General features: G+C 43.2%; 2 protein-coding genes across 2 annotated transcripts in view; one reads left to right on the top strand and one right to left on the bottom strand.

The window, feature by feature from the left end:
- Nucleotides 1–240: 240 nt before the first annotated feature.
- On the top strand, nucleotides 241–4,333 carry T265_13724 (hypothetical protein; the record flags this gene model as incomplete). Its single annotated transcript, XM_009170197.1, has 3 exons — nucleotides 241–249; nucleotides 414–844; nucleotides 4,205–4,333. Coding segments are annotated over 3 exons (567 nt in total), but the record flags the coding sequence as incomplete, so codon positions are not given.
- A 700-nt stretch (nucleotides 4,334–5,033) lies between these two features.
- T265_05223 (hypothetical protein) overlaps nucleotides 5,034–24,225 on the bottom strand; it is a gene marked incomplete at both ends in the record, with an annotated part of 35,166 nt that continues 15,974 nt past the window's right edge. Inside the window, 5 exons of the mRNA XM_009170178.1 lie at nucleotides 5,034–5,073; nucleotides 14,485–14,735; nucleotides 17,004–17,132; nucleotides 21,092–21,258; nucleotides 22,145–22,475. Of these exons, the coding sequence (XP_009168442.1) occupies nucleotides 14,505–14,735; nucleotides 17,004–17,132; nucleotides 21,092–21,258; nucleotides 22,145–22,475 (858 nt within the window). The remainder of the gene's footprint in view (nucleotides 5,074–14,484; nucleotides 14,736–17,003; nucleotides 17,133–21,091; nucleotides 21,259–22,144; nucleotides 22,476–24,225) is intronic.

Here is a 24,225-nt window from a genome sequence, read left to right as displayed (position 1 = left end):
CGGAGTGAAAATCTGTACTCAGCGTAACAGTTCGGCTGGTTCTGTTAAGTTTGAGACCGCAGTCAGTCCATGTCTAATCTATAATAATATCTATACACAGAAATTCAATTGAAAACCTGCCACCAGAAAATGAGGAATGAGAACAATTCATTCGAATTCTTTTCGTCTTTATCTAGAAAATGGGACGACCCTACACTGTTTGAACCTGAGGGAACTGTTGTTCTCGGATCGATACTGTGCATGCTTGCCGTAAGTTACTCTATTCGACGAGTTTGTTCGTGTCCGCTCGCAAGTGGCACAAGTCTCGCGTTTTATTACATCAAACGATGAGAATTTCTTGAGAACAACTATAAGAATATAATTTTAAGTCGCTCAAAAACTATCTAAATCTTAGGTTAACTCTCCACCCTCAGATCAACCTGATCATCACCACAATCACCATATATACGCTGCTGACAAATGTTCAAAGACGCTCCGCTGGTTGTCGGCATGCGGGTGGATCAGCTGCATCACGATCCGGCAGCAGTCGCTTGATCGGTGAAGTAGTGTTCAACTACGTCAGAGCTCCGAAACGCTGTATAAGCACAGTTAGTCAGTTAAGATCAAAGGATTCCTGTCCTATGAACAAAACTCTCACTGAAGATGATGCTCAGAGCGAGGAGCGTCTCAACCGCGTCTCGGGTGCGGATTGGAGTTCGGATGACCGTGCGGCACGCAGCACGCTCAGTAATGGAACTGTCCAACCAAGGCATGAACTACTGGAATTTCTGAAAAAGCATGGCTTGAGGAGTTCATCGAAAACTTCTCGAAGTAAAACATGGAAGAATAGTTCATTGGAACCGTGGTAAGTCACCCTGTTCTATTCAGGGATCACTTTGGGCACCAACTGTGTGAACACGTTTCATCACACATATCTTTAACGCATGTACACTCAAGCAGAAGGTAAGCTGATGAGTATGTTAATGCACTTCAGGATTATTTGAAATTTCACACGGCAGAAATCAGCTTTTGTCATAATGTGCAACCAAGTGGATTTAGACTGTTCAGGCGATGACCTTGAGACAACAAAACGCTCACCTTTTTGGAAATAAACGGGAAATTGAATGGATGATCCCAAAATTTTGGTGAACAACTTGTTACTAGAATCTGTTTGGAAGGGGTGTATGAGAAATAGTCAAGGAAAGCATTCCAGCAGCAGAAATGGCTGTGAAGTTTGTGAGTAGCGCAGCTGGTCTACTCTTTCGGAAAACCTCGACACGTTGGTGGTCGTCTTTCGACAATGAAGTTGAAACGGATTTTTGGTTCCTCCATCACATCTAACAACCAGATATTTCCCCCCTAAACTATCTTTCGTAAACCAGATATTTCTTCCCTAGACTATCTTTCGCTTCCTAAACAGGATGCCGCAACAATGTTAGATGTTAAACATATCGGGGAGATAGGAAAATTTCCAGAGGACATCACTTTAAGTTGGTATACGGAAAAGACCAGAAAAGGCCAGGTTTAGTCGATCCGTACACAGGTTCATTTAGATAAGAATCAGGTTGGTCGAGTCTTTCTTTCACAAGATACTTTGACTGACAAGTTCACCTGTAAACTGCGGTTCATCACTAGAGGGGACAAGACATTGTCACCTTCTGACGCATGGAAACCCCAACGTTCAACTGTTTGTGTTCACACATACCAGAAGTCTGTTCTCAGCTCACTCACCTCGTGTAGAGTACTGTAGTCGATAGCAAAACGTAACCTCATCAAAACCGCCGACGTACCTCTCAGTTACTTTCTGCACAATGAGGTAACAGTATAGTTCCCTTGGTAGGTGCAGACTCGTTTGCAAGCAAAGCGGCCAGCTCATTGAACAAACTAACGGCTATCATCTGGATCGATTCAGGTTTAGTGGCAGTTACTCAGTTTCAAGCAGTCGCTCGAAACCGCCCAGCGTGACGTCACCAAAAGTTTTATGAATAAATTTCATGCTGCCAAATATTTCGTTAACACGCACCAGGTTGAAACTCAAGAAAGCATTTCAGAATTAAAGGCTTACCTATCCCTTTTGCACACGATCCTGTGGATGGAATCAGGTGATTTTTTCGGTTTGAACTACAAGAATGTGTTGGCAATCAAGTTTGGGAAATGTATATAAATATTCATTTGATCAGCTGGCATAAAAGTGTCAAAAAATGAATCGAAGCTGTGAAGAAGTATTTCATGGTGCTATCGTCGGGAGACAGATTGATTGACTGCATTTTCCGGGCTTTCTACCTAAGAATCACGTCGCTGTGGTTTTACTACGAGAGCATGAAAAACATCTGGACTGACGATTACTCATTTCTGTTTCGAAGCAGCTACTGACTTGGCATAACAACTGCTTGCATCTTTGTACACTCATTAAACAAGATGTCAGTTGGGTGAGGATCACGACACACTGTGGTTAGTCTGTGGTCATCATGGGACCCGACAGAAGCAAGCTGTTAACGACGTAAGTGGCGCGAATCCCGGGGTCGTCGTAACAGAATTTTCCACCATTCCGTCCGTCGTGGCTACGAGTGAAACTATTTGACATTCTGATGTCTGACAATACACTTCAGTAACTGGCCATCAATACTGAGATTGATTTCTCATGTACAAGTTCAATGCCTGTGATACTTCCCTGTCTGGTCCACAGAAATAAAAGTGTTCCTCTGCTGCTGAGTCAGTTCAAGAAAAACGATAGTGTGTGTGGGTTCGTTTGAATTCGCTACACCTGTTTCTTTGTTGAAAAGTGATTCAGCATTCTCACTGCTCTGTGGGCTGTTGAAGGAGCCTCACATGCACATGAGAATTTGGCAATACTGTCTTAGATCTGATGCCTCCGCTCTCAAATCAGAGGCAGTTTCATTCTGAGAAAGAGGCGATTTGGCAACATTGAACGTACACGTAAGACTGTGATGAGTACATTTTGATAATCTCTACTGAGTGTTGTCACTGCGTGTTCTCATGAGGAGACAGAATTGTGGAGCATTCTGTTGAGACATCTCGGAGTTTTGCGTCTCTTACCTTGTCCATAACTAGCTAATGTCTGGTCCCATGAAGGTCGCAGACTGGCCAAATTGTGTCTTGAGTCCCCTACCCGGCTGAGATCCCGTACAGATCTCGTGCCAGTACAGTGAGTGTGCAAACTGTGCGCAAGTGCCTGTCATCCCCAAGCTGAAATGGAGAAACGTCAGGCGAAACGTCATCGTTACAATCGCAGCGAACCGATTCTTACGTGTTTTGAGACGGGAAGCCTGGAGAACACAATCGCCCTCTCTCTCTCGACGATAGCACCATTAAGTGTACCCATAGTTTCATCCCGTATTCTGTTCACATATTGGTGTTCTTACACCAATTGATCAAATTATTATTTACATAGATCCCGGACTGGATTGCCCATTAAATCCTCCAATTTCTAACCAAAAGTCACTTAATTCCGTTGACAGAGATTTACGCCATGGTGAAAAATGTAAGTTCTTCAAGCATTATGTTGCTGGGTGAACAGCGGTCCGTTGGCATAATGTTGTGTTTGATACATTCTCGTTTTATTCTGATTCGTTTATGTGGGTTTCCAGTAAGGGCGTGAGCTACAGATATGGGGCTCCAAAAACCTTTCATACACGACTAGGCTGTTTTTGCTACTCGATAGAAATTGCTTGGTTCCTGGTTCTGTCTCCTAGGGGACTCTCACCCAAAATAACTGATCGAAATCTGGACGTTAGTGGTAATCGTTTAATTTTCGTCCGTAGTTTCATAAAAGAAAATACTCACAAATGAGTGTATTTCTCGAAAAACAGTCCAATTTGGGTTCAAGTAGAACATAAGGTTGACGGAAACTCGGGGACTGCGCCTACCTGATGAGCTGGCCCCAAGAAGGGCGAAACCGGTCGTGGGCTGTCGAAGAGTTTTCAGCAACCTTGTGAGTAGTTTTCTTTATGAAAATATATTGCGATATCTCGAATATCGTGCCAACTGAAACATGAGGCGATCTGCGTGCAGCATATTCAGTTGTAGAATATCGCAAACGAGAAATTCAGTTGAGTCTCTCGTGAAAACCAAATTAATTTGCAAATGAGTGTATTCCTTGATACAAATATAAATTTCCAACTTATTTCATACACCGTAACCATTTATGAATGGCTATATTATTTACGGTTGATCAATGAACGCTGTTTCTTTCCCCCACCATCAGGAAAGCTTTGAAGGCGATTCTGGTCTTGATGCCAATTTTGGGCTATCCACAACTTATCTTCCTTCGCCCTTATTTCCAAAATTTTGAAATGATATTTGAATACATAAATGCAATCATTATAGGCACACAGGTGAGTCGAAAAAATCGCCTCTGTTTCTATTTATAGTATCAGTCAAATGACACACCCGTGTCTATTACACTAGGATGTTCAGTCTTTAAACCAGGACATTGGCATTGAAGTAGCAACTCGTTTTTTGCACTAACCGTGCGTGCATTTGAGAAAACGTCCCAAGTTAGTAAGTTGTTTACCGGCATTAATTAATGTCTGGCTGTGATGAAGCAATACAGACCTAATCTCGAGTTTCTCATGAACGGTCTTTCAGGGTAATATTTGGCTCATTATGGGTCACAACACTAGTAAAACCCAACACGTGACCCCTGAGCTCCAGGGTGCACAACTTGGCCTTTCTTTCCAGAAGCTAGTACTGCGGAGAAGAGTCCTCCACCAAACCCGTCTGGTAAGTAAAACTAAGTAGTTGATCTGTTCGTCAAGCTTGGCATTTGTTTGAAGCCTCGTCAGGGCGTGGTTGCTTCCTTGTGTAATGACAAAACGCTTGCCAAGCTCAGCGAACAGGCCAACAGTAGCCTGATCAACAGCCAGTTAACCCACTGGAGCTATCAATGAAAGGAAGAAGGCTTTCGATGCGGAGTTATTTGTTAAAAAACGCCAAGTTACAGACTATTGGGCAAGGAAGCAAAACTCTCATATGCCTTTTGTTTACAAAAACTGAATATCCATCCTCTCTTTGAATGCGTCTTCCTGGTCTTTTCGGGCGATTCATTGACTGTTGTTAAAATCCAAGCAAATGCTACAAGGCGAGTCCACAAATTCTGTAATAGATCTCACTTTTCAAGAGACGGAAGGCGGATTTATGAGAANGAAAACATACTACTCGCATGCCTCCCCCATCAGTAGTATCACCGTTACACCAGTAATTCAACACATTGTCATACTTTCTTCAAACCAATTCATAAGTTTCGATTATACATGAAGCTTTAATCACCATCCTTCACCAGATCCATGATATCTTCCCTCAGATCCAAACAGTTTAGTTAACTTGATATGCAACGCAGACCTAGCAGAGTATGGAATGATGCATTCTAATTCGCTGACGTCTGTTATCTGATCAACATGACCCAGCTGATCAGGGTTTCGATTTCGGAAGTGCCAACTTCTCAGACACCCATAGAGTTCGAAGGCAGAACATAGGACATGCCGACTTACGCCAATCTTACACGGCCATCAGGTGGTTTAGATATTTTTGCGACCCCTATCATGTGCTTCAACCGCTTAGCCCAAGTCATGAACTTTGAGCAATGTGGCTGGAGGAATTAGCAGATAAAACGATATCAGGAAGCAGAGGCATTCAAGCACACATTCTATATTGGAAGCTCACGCAAGCCATAAGGCGTTCAATCATTTGAACAATTGATAGGAAAGACAACCATCTCAGCCATCAGACTATCTCCCTTTCTGTTGACATTGAAAATAGCAAAAGCAGTTTGAGCCGAGAAGCTTTTAAAAATCCGTGCATTGTACGTGGTAAGGTGAAATTGATACAGCTTCCCAAGGGTATGTAAGGCTTTTAGACGTGTAACCAATGAACAGGTACCCTTCCAACTAAGCGCTTACCTCAACTCATGACAAAAGTTTTCAGCACGGAGCCCGGTAAGCTGTCAGTGTTCACAGTCGTAATTTTGATGGCTTTCCATTTATGAATTACTATTTTGGTGTGTCAAGTAGTACAGGTTCATCCTGAGAAACAAGTAACTTGTAATCACTGATAAAGTGATCCAAGCCTGTGCAAATTCTTCGTAAATCCACCTCAGTCGTTTCAAATATTTTCCGAAACTAAGCATCTCACATCCGTCACAAGAACAATCAGACCGACAATCGACTCAACGATATAATCGATGAGGTATTTCTAACTACCAATTCCTTGCAACAATGTCTACTCTAATACGGTCATGGTAGCGGTGATGGTAATACGGTCGTGCTCGCAGAGTTACGACTGTGTAGATAAGCCTCTTTCCAGGTTTTAGAATCTACTGGTTGATAGGCGATCAAAATATTCTGTACGATCTAATACAGTTTCTAAAAACAAAGAAATTTCATCACAGAACAGGGAAGCCATGTTTTAGAGGATTGCTTCTCCAACCAGTCGTTTCCAACAGAAACTGTTTGGCCACATGTTTACATCAGAACGAGCTCGACGACCCCGACTAGGGATTTCTTCACTCTAAATTTGAAGTGCTTAACTGAGCAACATTCTCTACGAATTCCCCACTTGTTTATCCTGTTAAATAATCCCAAAGTGGTATCATCCAGTATCCTCCATATTTCCTCCCCCCCCCCTCACAAACGCAGGGCTTCTGGGTGTCCGTGATTTACTGTTTCTGGAATTCTGAGGTGAGTGCGGCACACCTTTGTCTCTCTCTTTCATCAACCGGTAAAGAAAATCTCATTCTTGGCGCTCATACCCAAGGGTTTTTGCCTGGATTTCCTGATTAGTTGTCGAAATTGGGAGTGGGTTGGTACATTTCTGAAACTACCATGATGATGAAACCATCCACCAAAGTCCGTTTCTTTCTGACTTCAATAACAATATCGAGTGGTTTCCACCTGGATTTGCTGATTAATTGTCAAACTGGTAAATCTGTCGTTACATTTTAGAATTACAGCGCTGGAAAACCTTATCACCAGGGTCGCTTTATATCTGGCCTTCGTAAAATCCCCAATGGTTTCCAACTGAAATTTTGATTAGGTTTAGAGATTCGGAGTTTCTGGTACATTTCTGGGACCAGAGCGAAACTCCACCGCGATGTTTAACCAACTTAATCCACTTCACCGATCCTAGTGTATTTGAGATGCACAAACAAGCAAGTTTATTTGTTTTGGTAAAATACTGATAAGCACACAGGTTATAAGACGAGGCGACCCATATCGCTTGACTGGACATCTTTGAACTCAAGCAGGCATGCGACCGTTTGCTCTGGTGAGCCACATATTCGATGTCCATAGTCAGTAATGATGGTACGATAACTCGAGTTTTTATTGTTTTGTAGAAGCTACTTGATGATAGCAGAATGACAGCTGAACACAAGGGGTTAACTGGAGGGAACACACTGAGTTGCCTAGTCTAGTTACCATGCATAGTGAATCCATATAAGAATAATTCGGATTACATGAACTGGGATAACTCGGAGAGGTTCGCCTTAAAGGTAAGCTAGGCGTCGACTAGCCAGAAGTTTATTCGCAGAATCCGAAATTGGAACTGCTTGTCCAAACATGTAACCACACGCAGAGGTAACATCTTGATCAAGCAAACGTGTATAAACACAAGAGCAATATTGATTAAGTCCTACATACGGACGCAGTGTCATGCCCCTATGTTACCATGATTGGTGAAGGAACGTTCGCAACCTAATAGTCAATCAACTACACTTTCTTTTGCATGTCTGAGTCGGAGGTACTGTGTAAATACGTGGAGTGTAACTATGACTGTTTAGTCCTTCTTACTGGTCTTCAAAAAATCGTTTAGCTGTAGCCTGCAGGAAGATAGAGAACTTGAGGTAAGGGCAAGACCTCAAGGATTTCAGTAGACTGCCTTACATGCGTCCTCTTACAATACACCCTGGTGGCCACGTCGAGTCTCTCTCCTCTTAGACGTGTGACACTTCAAGTGTCTGAGATACAAATTCCGGCATGGAACGAATAAACACAACCGATGAGCACTAATAAGAGCTAAATTCTTGTTCCCTATTCTCTCACTTTGGTTCGGATTGACTGCGCTGAGATAGAAGAAGGATTTACGATGCTGGAATAAGGGGAGTGCAGAAACTGAGGCGCTGGCTTCAACGAAGCTCCAATTAGTTAACAAAACTGATATATGGATGCCACATATCGGATTGTAGGAACTGGTGAGGACATGCAATAGATTGTTGAAATTAATCAAATACACTCATTTGCAAACTAATTTGGTTTTGTAGGATACTCAACCGAGAGGTTCAACTGGGCTCCAGTTTGCAAATGAGTGAATTCCGCTTATTTCGTGCAATTCGGTTTTTAAGTAGAACATAAGTTTGACGGAAACTCGGGGACTGCGCCTACCTGATGAGCTGGCCCCAAGAAGGGCGAAACCGGTCGTGGGCTGTCGAAGAGTTTTCAGCAACCTTGTGAGTAGTTTCCTTTAAATATACTGCGGTTACTCGAATATCGTGCCAACTAAAACATGAGGCGATCTTATGACTAGCGCATTACGAATATAGACTTTTGGCATCATTAGCCTAGCTTATCTAGTCATCTAGTTCACAGTGAGATAAGAAACTGATACTCATTGTGCGTCTGAAACTAGACGTTAAAGACAAAAACCGATGAGTCGATCCGGAGTGCGGCACATTACAGGAAAACGTGAACAGTTCATTCATGTTAATTCTTATCCACGGGTTCTTCCCTCGGAACGAAACCGCCACTGTGCACAGGCATACGAGTAATTTTTTTGGCAGACACACTGGTTATGGCACTACGTTTCATCAGCAAGTTTCCTATGCGAGTTCTAATAATACTGATAAACGTATGTAACATATGTTACATGAGAAAAGTCCTTGGTTAGTTCATGTGCACCTTCTACTCTGGTGCTATGAGTACCCTCCGAAATCATGTTACAACAATTCAACGGTATTAGGAGAACCAGCTCCGAACGTAACGGGACTACAAAACAGCCAATGGAATAACGGTTTTCGTTGAGACAGATTTCATTGGTTGTGCTTCACTCGTCCTTGACAGATGAGTTGTATTCTTAGTATCATTTTTTACCGCTTGTACGCGACAGTGATCAATAGATCAGCCGGTTTGCACGTTCATTGACTTGTTCTGGTTTGGCCAAGAGCACCAGGCCATCAATCAGCTATCCTTACCGGGTTTCACGGTAATTGGAAGGCATTAAGGAGACTGTGGTTCAAAACAAATATTATGTATCATCAGTGGACAGTTTGTCCAGTCTGTTCAAGAGGATTTTAATGCCCGTCTGTTGGTTCCAAAACGTCCACCTATCACGTCCCACTTACTAACTACAAAAACCCGAAATAGGTTTATTTAAACAATCAAGAGGATTTACGCAATAGTCCCGAATAAGGATAAGATATTAGCTGACTGGGCTTTTTGATAAAATATCCAGTCGATTATAACTTAGCGACTTGTTGTCCCTTGAAAACCCATTTGTTGGAATCAGGGAACGAAGCCCGTCCTGTATGCCTTGAAATGAGGGATTTGAAACTGCTTATAATCAACAGGTTTTGATTATTGTGATGCACTACTCATAAGGTTGCTGAAAATTCGTCGACAGCCCACGACCGGTTTCGACCTTCCTGGGGCTCATCAGGTAGACCCAATCCCCGAGTGTCCGTCAAATTTATGTTCTACTTGAAGCCAAATTGCACGAAATTAACGAAACATACTCATTTGCAAACTAATTTGGTTTTACGAGAGACCCACCTGGAACCCAGCTGAATCCCTCTTTTGTGATGTTTCCAGGCAACAGCTAAAATCTCACAGATTCACTTCAACAATTTCACTTGATCATCGGCGCGATTGATGCACTTTACACACCAATCTTAAACTAGTGGCATCTCAGTAACACCCACGTCTTTTTGTTCCCTCGCTTTCAGTGTTGAGCAAGCACACTCAGCCTCGCCTTCTCCTATGTTATAAGCGTGTGATTTTCCATGATACACCCCTTCACCAACTTATTTCAGGTTCAGCGATTGATGGGACTCCGGTGGCGTCAATGGAGAAGTAACAGCCGTATGTCCAAATACCTCCAGGCTCACAAAAAGCTGTCACAATCGCAGCCAGGAGAAGACAAATTGGCTACGACTACACCAAGTGCAACACCGAAGAAATGTGAAGTTTTGTGTGTTGCTGAGTGAAGCAGCTGATGCATATTGAAATTTTCGTGACATTTTCCCATTGATTGGCTCTTCGTTCTGGGATCGTCATGGGTCACTTGGATTTGCCCACAAACTGGCTAGAGTGAGTAAGCAAACAGCTGATTGGTGTGCTACGACTTGGCATTTGAAGCACTACCTGTAAACTTCATACTGCTTCCTTTTTGGTCCAGGCTTCGCGTCATTTGAATCAGGATATCCATTTTTGATTTGGACCGTTCGTGATGTTTGGTCATTCATTGTTATTTGGGGAAAAGCAATTAAACATTTCACCATGCAAACTGCATGAACGTTTTACTTTATAAAATATTGATAAAAGACTGTATGCGTCTCACGACTTTTTTTCATATTTCTGGGTCCAAGTCATACTTTCACGGAAAGAAGTTACGTAAACTAAGCTAGTCTGATCTTTTTTGACAACCACACAACCAGTCTGGCACCGTAATTGGAGAGCTTGTTACGGGTATCACCTAAAAAAGTAACCGGCAGGAGTTTAGAAGACAGGAACAGTTCACTTTCTGAACGTTTGTAGGAATTGGATGAAATCGGAGGGGATCAGGTGGTTGTTGATCTGTTCGCTCAGCTTGAAAATTGGCTTGTAGACCTTTCGTCTCCAGTCGAGGAGATATCGTCAGTGCGCAATTGAGTGGGTGCTTCCTCCGTGTCTAACTAGTTTATATAGTTTTTGAAGAGTATATAACATTATCATGTGATTGGTTAGTTGGCGTATACTTTCTAGTAGTATTATTGGGCTGATCATGATTTGTGGTGCGTTGTGGTCTGTATGACTCGTATTCCACAACGCAGCGCACATCATGATCGGGCCGATAACTCCACAAGAAGGTTATTGCCAACTAATCAATCACATGACAGGGTATTCGATACTTTTCAGAAACTATGTAAACGCAACCAGGCGCGGAGAAGGCACTCACCCGAATACGCACTAACGATATCTCCTAGACTGGGGACAAAACGTTTGCAAGCCAATTGCCAAGGCGAACAGATCAACGACAGATCAGGCACTAGTAATCACCCGGGCTACCAACATTTCGACACATTGACAACTGGATGGAAATTGCTCGGTGCATCATTGTCAGGTTCTTTGAGTCAGTTTGCGCTAAACAAAAGGTAAGGTTGACCATGACAGAATAGTTAAACGAACATCCGAACTTTGTCCATTAAACCTTGAGTTAAATATATTTTCAATGATAGTCTTTATACAGTTCCCGAGAGTATTGTATGAGTCAGCTGACGAGACAACAAATGATTCAGGGTAACCGCTTACCAACACCTAATTTTTTCCCCAAATTCAAAACAAATAAACAGTCGCAACCGTCTTATCTTCAGGGAGGTTATATGTTATCTTCCTCAATAGTGAATCCAGAAAATTGAAGTTTTCAAAATAGCAGAGCTTCCGTTAACTCAAAATGGAACGAAACGTCTTTGTTGTCGAAATCTGACGGACTAGGTCATCACAAATTCCTACATATCCTGTCATCATCATCAATCATCATCATCATCATCATCCTCATCATCGATAGCATAACCTCAGTGTTCAATACCGATGCTTCACTGCCGGTGCTTTCCACACGTCTCTACAACACCTGAAGGAAAGTAAATTGGATGTCTTCACAAAAATGGTGTGCCGATTCATCATCTGTCAAATTCGCTCTACGTGCCTCAGGTTCACATTTACTTGAATTATAACGAGAAAGTGGATTTTTCTGTCAGATGCTCGCATAATTTAACAACAAGCACTCATTTGATGCTCGTTCCTGATTTGATAGTCCCACTCAAAAACACTGCCGACAAGTGTGCTTGCAAGGTGTCAAAACATTTGGTCAGAAAGACTAGGTTGGTTTTTGGATTCAAAGAACGTTGTATGATTTACACAAGCTGATGTGGTCGAGCTGTGCCACTTAAGGAGTACGGGAATATATATTTCAAAGATCTGGTTAACAGACACTTTATCGATGGTTACCTAGGCTCCCGTGAACAGAAGGTTAGGAGAGATAACTACTGCCGAGATGAAGACCATGAAAACCAAGGAAAATCTACCAATGGCAACCGAGGTGAATCATCATTTGAAGCACCCTGACGTAGAAGATTAAGGAACCAAACTCCCCGAGTCCACCAAAGTAAGACATTGACAGCCACACTAACCGACAAGAGTAGTTAATTGATACTCGACACCGATCTAGTGTGATACTCTGAAGAGGACTAACTTACTGATTGGTTCCCCGTCTGTCTTATAACCTGGTCAATTTGGTGACCCGCTCACTTGGCCTGATGAAGCTTTCGTGTCAAAAGCGAAACGTTGTCTAAGTGAAAAGTACCTACTCTTTATCAAGCTCCTCTGAAAAAGCAAAAACTAGTTCACCCACTCAATACCCACTGACTCAATTCATCACAGGATTGAGTTAGGGTTTAATGAACTCCATGTATTGCACATATTATTGCACGGAAGGTCGTAGAACAAGGCCTTGACATTAGACGAAACTGCTTCACGCCATCTTGTTATGATATGACGTGGGATGGAAAAATGTGATCAGCTGGTATGATTAGAATATTGGGATAGGGGCGTTCTGCCACCACTGGCTCAGAGTAAGACTAATTTCGCAAGATGCGTGAAACTTCCGTTTGAAAAGTTGTCACTCTAATCAATACATGGCAACGTGGTGTGGTTTCTGTGGCTGATGGATGCGTGACGCTACGTTAGTCCAAGTGCCACTCGTGGCCAAACGGTCAAGTGTTCAAGCTGCTGTTCAGGGGGAGGGGTGAGTTTGAGACTCTGAGTTTCGTGGGATGTGCTACGTTGACTATTCCCATTCACTTATGCCAGCTACCACATCCAGTTCGCAGCTTTCTACCCCTTTCCCCAAATCATCGGTGAACGAAGTCATGGCAGCTGGAACCACTGCCCGGCAGCTGAGCGTGCCACGATGATGATTCGGATGACGATGATGATGATGACGATGGTGATGATGATGATGATGGTGATAGGACAATACTTATCAGCTTTCCCGCATCGATTTGCTCCAATGACTGTAAAATCTGATCTGAAAACAGACTAATTTTGTGTTTGAGAACGACGTCAGTTCTATATCGAAAAAACTCCCTGTAAACTGCGTGTCTGGCGATTTTTTTCACCAGTTTTGGTTGCTTGCGACAGAATAGTCTTGCTTTCGGATGGTTATTTTCCTTTTTATACACAGTTCGAAAAACAGACTCACATCTATCCTCTTTTCTCAACATGTGTACCTTAGGGCGTTTCTTTTCATCTGCTTCACTTGTGATGTACAGAATGCTTCACTGTCTAAACCTAGCCTTCAACAATTTTGGGAAACCTGGATGAATGTTTTGCTGTAAAAAAAGTCTAACTGGTTATTATCCTCAAAAAATGTGCACCAAAGACTCGTGATACGATGTGTGTATTCGCAACCTTTCAGGGTGTGCGCTCCATGATGATGTGAGTCTGTTCTACCTTATTTACATCATTGTACTAGTTTCCTGTGTGAGAGGTCGAGTTGGCTTTGACAACGGATCAAAGTGCCACCGTCGCTGAACACCGACCATTAGTGCACGTCCTCAACCCGAGTCAAATTCACCAGACGACAAGAATGCCAAGATACTCATCTTCAGCCGACGTGTTTGCAAGCCATAGTCAGAAAAGAGTAATTTTTATTAGACAACAATGAAATTTGACGTGGTTATCTTTCTGAAAGACCATTCTGAGAATAGGCTTTTTGAGGCGTTTTTTCCTCCCATGGGGGAATCTTAAAAAGGTTCCTAATCAGACATTTCTAAGTACATGGTCCCTCTGGTGAAAGATCATTAACCTTTTGTCGCGAGTTTTCTGCCTCGAAAGGATTACGAAGCTGGCAACTAGTGATCCACCGACTTCTCGTTCTCTTGAAATCCGGTTGGCTTGTTTATAGGCGTGGAATGCTTTGCCACGTCGTTTCTGGCATAAGTATGGACAGAATTTCGAGTCAATTATCGTCAATTCCCTTTCAAATGAACTGCAATCAGAAAAACATCTCGACAGAGGAAACTGAGTGAACCCTAAAACACTGTACCACAAAAGTACAAATGGTGTATCCCCCGAGAGAGTTATTTCATTTCGGATACAGCTGTAATCTGACCGCTTTATTTCTTCGTGAACTGCATCCTAAAGGGTCATTTGCAGGCAGACAATCAACTTGTTTACCATAAGGCATGGAGGAAAAATGAAAAAAAAACGGACATCATCAGGAGTGAATCGTCCGACTAACTGAGGATTTCCAATTTCTGGTTAGCAGCATTGTTCCGCGTAGTGTTGATCAATCTGTTTGCGTATTTCTTCGCCCCGCATGCGGTAGGCAACTTGTTTGAATGAATACAAACTCGCGCGGTCAGCTGTGTTGGGCGCAACTTCCTGCAACATCAGCTTGTCCAACTCAACTGCTTTATCCCACACTTGATCGAAGTTCTTGGCCAAGTCGAATTTGGTGGTTAGGTTTGCTTTGTCCATGATGGACTTGATCTGAAAGTATACGAAGACTTTGACTGAGAGCTTATTTGACGTCAGGATGGAGGAAAGTGGAGCATGGATAGGTATCACGAATTCAAAAGTTCTCTTTTTAGAAACGTCCCCTTATGTATGGTTTGATCTTTTTGAATGAGAGTAGTAAAATTCAGAAGACAACCTCCTACTTGTCGTACTGTTTAGCTCAAGAGCCCTAGAAAACACGAGCAGGATGGAGTGAGTCCTGCTCAAAGGAAGTAAAATTTGTACATCTTTCTCAATCGACCGGCAGCCACTTTCAAACGACGGTCGTTTTGGGTTACAACAACCAGTCTGTGTTACAGAGACAGAACCACGGTGAAAACGACACGGCGTAACGGTGACACTACTGATGGGGGAAGCAGGCGAGTAGTATGGTTTCTTCCTGTAAATTCGCTTTGCGTCTTTTCAAAAGGGAGATTGATTTATTATGGACTTTGTGGAATTGCTTTGTAGCGTTCGTTCACACTTGAGTGATAGTCAGTGAATATCCAGGAAGGTTCAGGAAGGCACGTTCGAGAAGATGGATGTTCAGTTTTTATAAACAAGATGCATATGAGAGTTGTGCTTCCCTGTCCGATCGTCTGCAACTGGTCCGTTGGCATTTTCTAATAATTCCGCAGCGAAAGCCTTTTTTCAACGGTAGTACGTAGACAGATCGGAAAAGTGTTGCTCAGTCTTATTTGAAATCGTCAGCAATGTACAGCTTGCTGATCCCACGGAAGATCCAGTTACGCAATAATAGCTAAAGACATCGAAACATGAGATGCTTTCAATGCGTCACGGGTAGTCTTGCAGGAATTAAAAGCGTCCCATCCAGTAGGAGACGCCATCGCCAGTGGAGTCACGCAATAATAGCTAAAGACATCGAAACATGAAATCCTTTCAGTGCATCACGGGTAGTCTTGCAGGAATTACAAGTGTCCCATCCAGTAGGAGATGCCATCGCCAGTGGAGTCAATCATCATCAGGTTATATGGTAAGGACGCATTTTACGAGACTGGTACTGGTCTGCACTTTAAGTGTTTTTACTTTAAACCAAACCTTTTTTGCACAGTCCCATGGACGAATTAGGAAGAAACAGGAATATCATAACCGAAATCAAAGAACCACAGTGGTGTCTGTGGGGTCGAATCCATCTTTACCTCGTCGAGCATATCCGTTTGGCCTACAGAATATTTGTCATTATGTCTTGGTTCATCTGACAACAACAGTGTCCTTTTGCTGAGCTCTTTGTATTCTGGTCCTGGTTTCAGCTGCATTTTCACAGATTTCCTTGTTTGTTGAATGGTTTTCGGAATCTACGGACAACGTCTGGTTCTCAACAGGTAGGCATGGCACCAAGAATTGGTCCCTGGTATGAAAAGTGACATTTATCTACAAGTTTATGCACGTTTAAAGCATAGGTTCAAAGAAAACCGAACTGATTAACTTCATACGAACATCTTAGTGCTGAGGGTTACGCAGAAGTATGACACTATGGCGGTGAATACAGGGTCCAGCAAATCACCGGTTCCAGCAAATTCGACTGAGCTCAACAAATGTGATTAATGTTCAATAATTTAGATGACTGAAATGAGATAAAGGACACTTGGATCGAATAAATATGGTTAGTTCCCTCCCAGCAACGGACAAAACCTCTGGAGGTGGAAGGTTGATGGCATCCTCAGCAGTTTGAGCTTGGTGACGGTTTTCCTCTTCTCTCTCTCTCTATGAGAGTGAAGTTAGCTGGAAGCATCAAAGTACTCGCCCAAAGACTGGTGGAATTCACGTTACTTTCTTTACCTCAAGGTCAGATGTTTGAACTGATCGGTCAAAACTTTGGTGGACGATTTATTGCTTGAAAGCAAACCTAGCTCCTGGCACACCGACTGGATTGCGTGCAAAAACCTTGCATGAAGCCTTCTCTGCTCGTTTCGCAATCATAAAATGCTGGTTCTTATCATTACGGCTATGGTGCGGGTGTCGACCGACTGGGTTGCGTGCAAAAACCTTGCATAAAGCCTTCTTTGCTCGTTTTGCAATCACAAAATGCTGGTTCTTGTCATTACGGCTATGGTGCGGGGGTGTGTGTGGGTCTTTCGTAACTTGCAGCATTCAGTTATTCATTGTGACTAAATTTCAAACAGGTTTGAGTGTAAGGAAAACCGAGTGTGATAACGATAGGGAGAACCTACCTCCAACTAAATTTCAAACAGGTTTGAGTGTAAGCAAAAACTGAGTGTCATCGCGAGTGGGAGAACCTACCTCTTCTTTTGTCCGAAGTTTCAGCAAATCTCTTTGGGATAATCCGTACTCGGTGTATATGCTGGGTTCGAGTACGGATTGGACGGTTGGCTCATCCCCGTAATCAGTGATATTGTGTGCACTTCTGATCTGAACAGAAGAATAACCGTGCATACAGAATCAGAAGACGTTTGATCTACATTGGGCGCCCAGGATGGCAGATCATTTCTTGCAACTTGTTGAAACTACTCCCATGTGTGGAAAGCTCATTTAGGCAACAAGGTAGAAGGAGAGCAAAACAGATGCAAAAACAGAAGATGGTCCGTAGTGCACTACTCATCAGGTTGCTGGAAATTCGTCGACAGCCAATGACTGGTTTTAGGGCTCATTAGGTAGGCGCAATCCCTGAGTTTCCGTCAACACCATATTCTACTTGATGGTCTGGTTAATGAACGCTTTGTAGGCAAATTTCTGCACGCGGAAGACTAACATAGTCTGCCTTAGAAATGAGCTTCACAACTGGCTACATTCGAAGAACCCTACTGACTGGCCCATATTTCTTAATTTAATTATATGCGGCTAACTTCTCCAAGCCTGTTGCAATGCTCCACCAACGTACAACCTTACTGCAGTTTAACTCGTAGCCGTATCTGGGTAAACCACAGTCTTAATCATCGGGGGGGGGGCACTTCGGTGTTAGACATTGGGCAAGCGACTTGCTGCATACTAGCTCTGGAATATCCTGAATTGGCGAACTAGTATGCTGTTCAGTCCCAAAAGAACTGCCCGCCCAGTGGCGACGGAATGCATAAGCCCCACGTCGTCCAGAGTCCAGTCAAAGGGGCGGAAACCTGTTGTGGAATTGCCGGGTTTCGAACAAGAGAAGCAAATCACTGACTGAATGCTTCAAACGGTGGAAAAAGAAGAGGCCTTGACATTAGTCGCACCAGCAAGACCAAACATACAAAGAGGTGATATTCCAGTGAGTGGAGCGCATATCTGATTTAACTCTAAGTTTATTACAACCACATGGAATCACGGTACTACACAAACTGAGTGCTATTCTGAAAGGTTTAGTTTCGACACCGAAGAACAAGATAAAAATAGGGACTAAAACAGCACTGCCTACCAGACCAGCTGCAACACGTACGGCAAACGGAAAGAAAAATAATAGTCACTCCGATCAACAAACCTAATGCTGTTATAAGAAAACTCAAGTATTTGTTCTTGATTTTCATACACAATGGCGAAGATGATGACCAGTTTAGTTTGGGTGTCTATGCTGGGTTCGAGCACGGCTTGGACGGTTGGCTCATCCCCGTAATCAGTGATCTTGTGTGCCCTTCTGATCTGAACAGAAGAATAACCGTGCATACAGAATCAGAAGACGTTTGATCTACATTGGGCGCCCAGGATGGCAGATCATTTCTTGCAACTTGTTGAAACTACTCCCATGTGTGGAAAGCTCATTTAGGCAACAAGGTAGAAGGAGAGCAAAACAGATGCAAAAACAGAAGACGGCCCGTAGTGCACTACTCATCAGGTCGCTGAAAATTCGTCGACAGCCAATGACTGGTTTTAGGGTTCATTAGGTAGGCGCAGTCCCTGAGTTTCCGTCAACCCCATATTCTACTTGATGGTCTGGCAAATTTCTGCACACGGAAGACTAACATAGTCTGCGTTAGAAATGAGCTTCACAACTGGCTACATTCGAAGAACCCTACTGACTGGTCCATATTTCTTAATTTAATTATATGCGGCTAACTTCTCCAAGCCTGTTGCAATGCTCCACCAACGTACAACCTTACTGCAGTTTAACTCGTAGCCGTATCTGGGTAAACCACAGTCTTAATAATCGGGGGGGGGGCACTTCGGTGTTAGGCATTGGGCAAGCGACTTGCTGCATACTAGCTCTGGAATATCCTGAATTGGCGAACTAGTATGCTGTTCAGTCCCAAAAGAACTGCCCGCCCAGTGGCGACGGAATGCATAAGCCCCACGTCGTCCAGAGTCCAGTCAAAGGGGCGGAAACCTGTTGTGGAATTGCCGGGTTTCGAACAAGAGAAGCAAATCACTGACTGAATGCTTCAAACGGTGGAAAAAGAAGAGGCCTTGACATTAGTCGCACCAGCAAGACCAAACATACAAAGAGGTGATATTCCAGTGAGTGGAGCGCATATTTGATTTAACTCTAAGTTTATTACAACCACATGGAATCACGGTACTACACAAACTGAGTGCTATTCTGAAAGGTTTAGTTTCGACACCGAAGAACAAGATAAAAATAGGGACTAAAACAGCACTGCCTACCAGACCAGCTGCATAACATACGACAAACGGAAAGAAAAATAATAGTCACTCCGATCAACAAACCTAATGCTGTCATAAGAAAACTCAAGTATTTGTCCTTGATTTTCATACACAATGGCGAAGATGATGACCAGTTTAGTTTGGGGGTTTCTCCCAATTCATTGACTGTCTGAAATGAACCAATCCAATCCAGGATTCGTTCATAGCCCCTCAGGCATCCACAGTGAAGACAACCGTCGGATGTTGCAGAGGCTATGGCTCCCTGTCGACTTAATTCAACTCCACACAATCAACGGAAAATTACTTGCCCCCTTCTTGATGAGGAAATCTTGTAAATCGCTCACTGTTGATAATCCATCTCTAGAAATGCACTTTATTCATTTTTACTTTCCTGCGATGGTGCTCCCATCTCGTTCTCACCGATCCTCTATCGACTGCGTCACCCAACTGTTATTTTGTACTCAGGAATTTATATTGTAATCATGCACTCCGAAACCATTCTGCATCGTTTGTTGCAATATTGAGTCCATTTACTGCCCTCACTTTAGTGGAACATATCGAACTTTGAACCTGTACTTTGTTTTCACTTGCTTCCGAGACACCTACACGATGAATTCAATTGACCCAGGAACGAACACTGCTGATCAAGTGCACGACGTTCACACAGAGAGAGCTTCGTGGCCAAAAACGTGAAATGTGGCACTGATAAGGAGCCAATTCTGAAAATGTTGATTACTTGGCATGATTCAAAAGTGTAACCGTTCAGCTGGCGAACCTCCCCCCTCCCAACAAAGCCCTTCTCTTTCTTTTGGTGGATGGCGCCATATGGTACGTCTTCATGCCCTGATGTTTAGGGGGCATTAGTTAGTTGAACGCACAGAAAACGCAGATCGATAGATGCACCCTCGTCCCTATGGTTAGGGTCTGTATCTTCTTTTCTTCTGACCATTTATCTCTAAAGATGTTGATAGGTGTTAGTCTCTTGAATATAGTTTCGAGGACTGACTGCTGTGATATTCGAGACGATAGCTTCTCCCTACCGTCTGCAATAGATCTTTCCACATCACGGACATCCATCCAAGTGTTCTGAGGAGTCTACGAACGAAAGAGCATAGCCCATAAGGAAGGGTGAAACCGATCAGGTTGAACTACCGTGATTCTGACCAGGGGTCTTACGGTCGATAAAATCTAGTTTTTATATCTGCATGTTTACCATCCAAGATTCCTCTGGGGCATATTTCCGTATTTTTCACTACCACAGCATCATCTGAGCGATGTGACGCAGGAACACTAAGCAAGAACAACTAGGAGATGTACCCATTGAAAATGCCTTAGAATGTTGGTAGGTTGAGTGTAATATCCGTGATCAATCAGCTGTCGGTTGATCTGTTCGTGAAACTTTCCCGTTTGCTTGCAAACTTGTTGTGAGCTTTCGATCAACCGTATCAGAGAGAGTACTGTTCAAACAGTGGTGAGGTGAATACAACCTGCTGAGATCCTATCGCTCGTGGAATATGTAATACATATGCAGTGAATGAGATCGATGAAAAAATTTCGAAAAGGTGAAACGCTCACGATAAATCAAGATCGGAATTGTCTGTCATGAGCTTAAGGCTGCATAGGAACTTCCAGCTTATCGATCAAACTTCACTGAAAGACAGGTCTTCATAAGATCTGCGATAAAATTCACTAAAAATCCCTTAACTCTGTGCCCATTTCACGTTTCCTCTTTAGCCCTCATACAAATCAACAAAACGCCGAACTGCTCTGAGTACCAAAACTCTTACTACCGTTCTTACCTTTGGCACCGGACGGTATAATTCAACCGGAGGTTTACCCAACCTTCGATAGCATTCGCCTTCAACCAGTCCTCCACGGTTGCCCGACAGTATTTCACTGGACAGCTTGTGAGTCAGCACATTGGCGTCAATCGCTTTCCTCAGACGACGTCGAACGGCATCAGCGTCTACGAAAGGATACAAGCAAAGCATCACTGACTATAAACGGGTGATAAACTGTTCCTCCCGTTCAACGTAGATCACTGGAAGACCAAGAAGCAAGAACGAGGAAGCAAGAAATTCACACCCACAAGCCAAATCCCTTCCCCTATTCCGATAGCATTAATTTGGTTGGTCCACTTTAGGGTTTCGCTGAAATAAGTTACCACAATTGGTAGGTCAGTAAAATTGTGGCGAGATGGCTCAAGTGGTTAGGGCGCGAATTTACTGACCGGAAGGTCCGTGGTTCGAACCCGACCTCTGCCTCTCGACTTCCCCTGTCTAGGCTTGAGCGACCTGGCAGTATCCCAGCCCTCGTGCCTCCTTCGTGTGGCATGGCAGCTAGGCACCGGAAGGGTGTTACAGCTGAGCGATTGTTTTAGGTCAATAAAATCGGGACTCGAATCCAGTTAGGTGAGATAAGACTACATCAGCTTAGTTTTTTAAGTAGCTGTATAGACGGTCATGTGAGGACGATTTTTTTACGAGTTCTACGAGTTCTTCCTAGTGTAAATGCAGAAGTTTGATGAGATCACCCAGAACCGACAGCTACCGAGAAGTTTCCACTGCAGGCGGCTTTTAGCGTCCACTTGAATTTAATGGTTACAGCTGATAGCCTGAAGCCAAAAATCACTGTAAATACCATCATGTTTTCCGCGTCAGCCCTTTCTGGTTTCAAAGAAATATCTCCAAGTGCATGGCACCATGCGTGAGGTAGAACGAAACCCAATAATGCAGATGTAATGAGAACTATGGGATTGACCAATAGTCGGGCTGGAAATTACAGTGTAATGGGACCTCCGTATGTGATAAATAAGAGCCTCCAAACAGTAATAGTATTCAACATAAACTAACCTTCACTCAGATTCTGTTTCTCAGAAAGCTCCTTGTAACATCGGCAAAGCTTCAGTTTGGCCTGTTCCACAGGATGACGCTTCCAGTCTAGAAACAATGACATCAATCGGCAATCCACCGCCCAGCGGAAGTGATCTTCATCCTGGCGTGCACGACCAGCGGACAGATTTCTTTCCACGGTCTGATGCATTGCTTCACTTACACTACGCCACATTTCTTCCGGTGCCTTGACCATGATCACGTCAAACAGCTGTTCGGTCAGCTCTTCATCGAGTGGAACCTCGAAATGGTCGAATATTTCACGGGCTTCGACCATTGGAATGAGATCATTCTGATGAGATTCAAATAGAAAAGCTGTTTTCTTCAAAACGCCAATGCCGATAGGTCTTCACTGGTCGATTTGTGATGACCTATCACTTAGTACATACACGTTCTCCAAAAAAGTACGTCAAGCCCCTGATTTGTAGGATTCAGCATATGACCTCCTCACCCATAAAGGGAAGATAACTTCCGATTACGATTGGCTGATTTTGTAACTGAAATTACTGAGTCATTCATTCTGAATGAATACACTGTCGCTTATACGTATTTGTCTGGCCCCTCTCAACAAGGAGCACAATAACAACAACCTTTGGCTCATCAAATTACAAAACTTTTATCTCTATCAACAGGACACGGGAAAGCATCCTGGACAGCAAAAACAGTGTTCTTCTATCGAAGTGGTATCGTTACCTTTTCAGTTTGAAACATACGCGTTTAGGCAAGGCAACCACGGTCGCCAGACAACTCAGAAGAGGGACAGCAGTAAACAGTTCCGTTGGTTGATAAACTGACATCAAGCAGATTAAAACAATCGAATGGAGGGGTGACAGGCGTTCAGCTGCGGCAGCTCATCTTGTCACATGAGATATTCGTATCCACTCACGTCCATGTGTGACTAATGTAGGCTCTGCTTTACTCTGTTGTTTGATATCAACCCGTTCCCATTTGTACTAAGTGAGTGCAGACAAGAGCAAGTGGCCACTACAAGAAGTGATCGTATCACTCTCCAGTACACTCGGTTTCAAGACCTTTCAACCATCCTTTGGATGAGCGTGCTATCAAAACTGGGAACTAGCTCAGATTTCTTCCTGTGCGACACTACCTACGTTGTCGAATTGAACTACTGGAGCAGTTCATTCCTTGTGGTGTGAGTAGGGCACCTAACAAAATCTCATCCGCACAGCGTCCACAACTTGTGGTGCAATATTTAGGGTGGTTTTTATATATGGAGGACCACGTAGTCATAAAATAAATAGGAATAGTTCAGTATTGGTCAGCTTTATGTGTGTGCCTAGCATGCGTCTCCTGATTGCGGAGCGTGAGATACCCCTTTGCATGCACTGTGGAACTCAATTATTAATTTGTGGCACCTTGAAATGACGACTATGAGCACCAATAATTGGAGTTTGGGATGACGGTGTACGAAAGTTTAGTTACCTATTGGATTCTTCTGATAGACCAATAGCTGGCTAAAACAGAAAAATTCTTTATTTGAGAGGCCAAAACGGTCAGCATTATCAATATAAATCAAATGGAACTCGAAAGTATACCAATTAGAAGTACACCCGACTCGATTTTGAGATGTTTCAAGTTCGCACTGATGCCTTTTGATCTTTTACAGTTGCAGTCTATCATCGAAAATCACTTCTCAGTATGGTGGCTCTTTCCTTCTGTTACTTATTTCCATGTCAGAAAGCCTGATGCGAAGAGATGCAGTTTCCTTATAAAGGACGAGCAGGCAAGTAACTCCTTATTGGCCAAAGATGAAGGCTAAATGACTGTTAAAAATCTGTTAAAAAACTTGGCTTCACTATATTCAGTGGTCTGATTCACGGTTTCCAAGTTCGGAACTTCATCGATAGAAACTGACCTTTCATCACCCATCTCCATGACCCTCCTGAATGGATCCTTTGTTACTTTTGCCCAAATATCAGAACAGTTCCAGTTGGTCTGGTCACCATCGACTCTCTGTTTCTCTCCAGTTAGTTAACAAATCAGTCCACCAGGAATTTGTAACGCCTTCTGACTTGGATTGTGAA

The sequence above is a fragment of the Opisthorchis viverrini genome, assembly GCF_000715545.1.
Source record: "Opisthorchis viverrini unplaced genomic scaffold opera_v5_95, whole genome shotgun sequence".
Lineage (NCBI taxonomy): Eukaryota > Metazoa > Platyhelminthes > Trematoda > Opisthorchiida > Opisthorchiidae > Opisthorchis > Opisthorchis viverrini.
The sequence above is the reverse complement of the archived record's forward strand: the minus strand, read 5'-3'. Positions and strand labels throughout refer to the sequence as shown.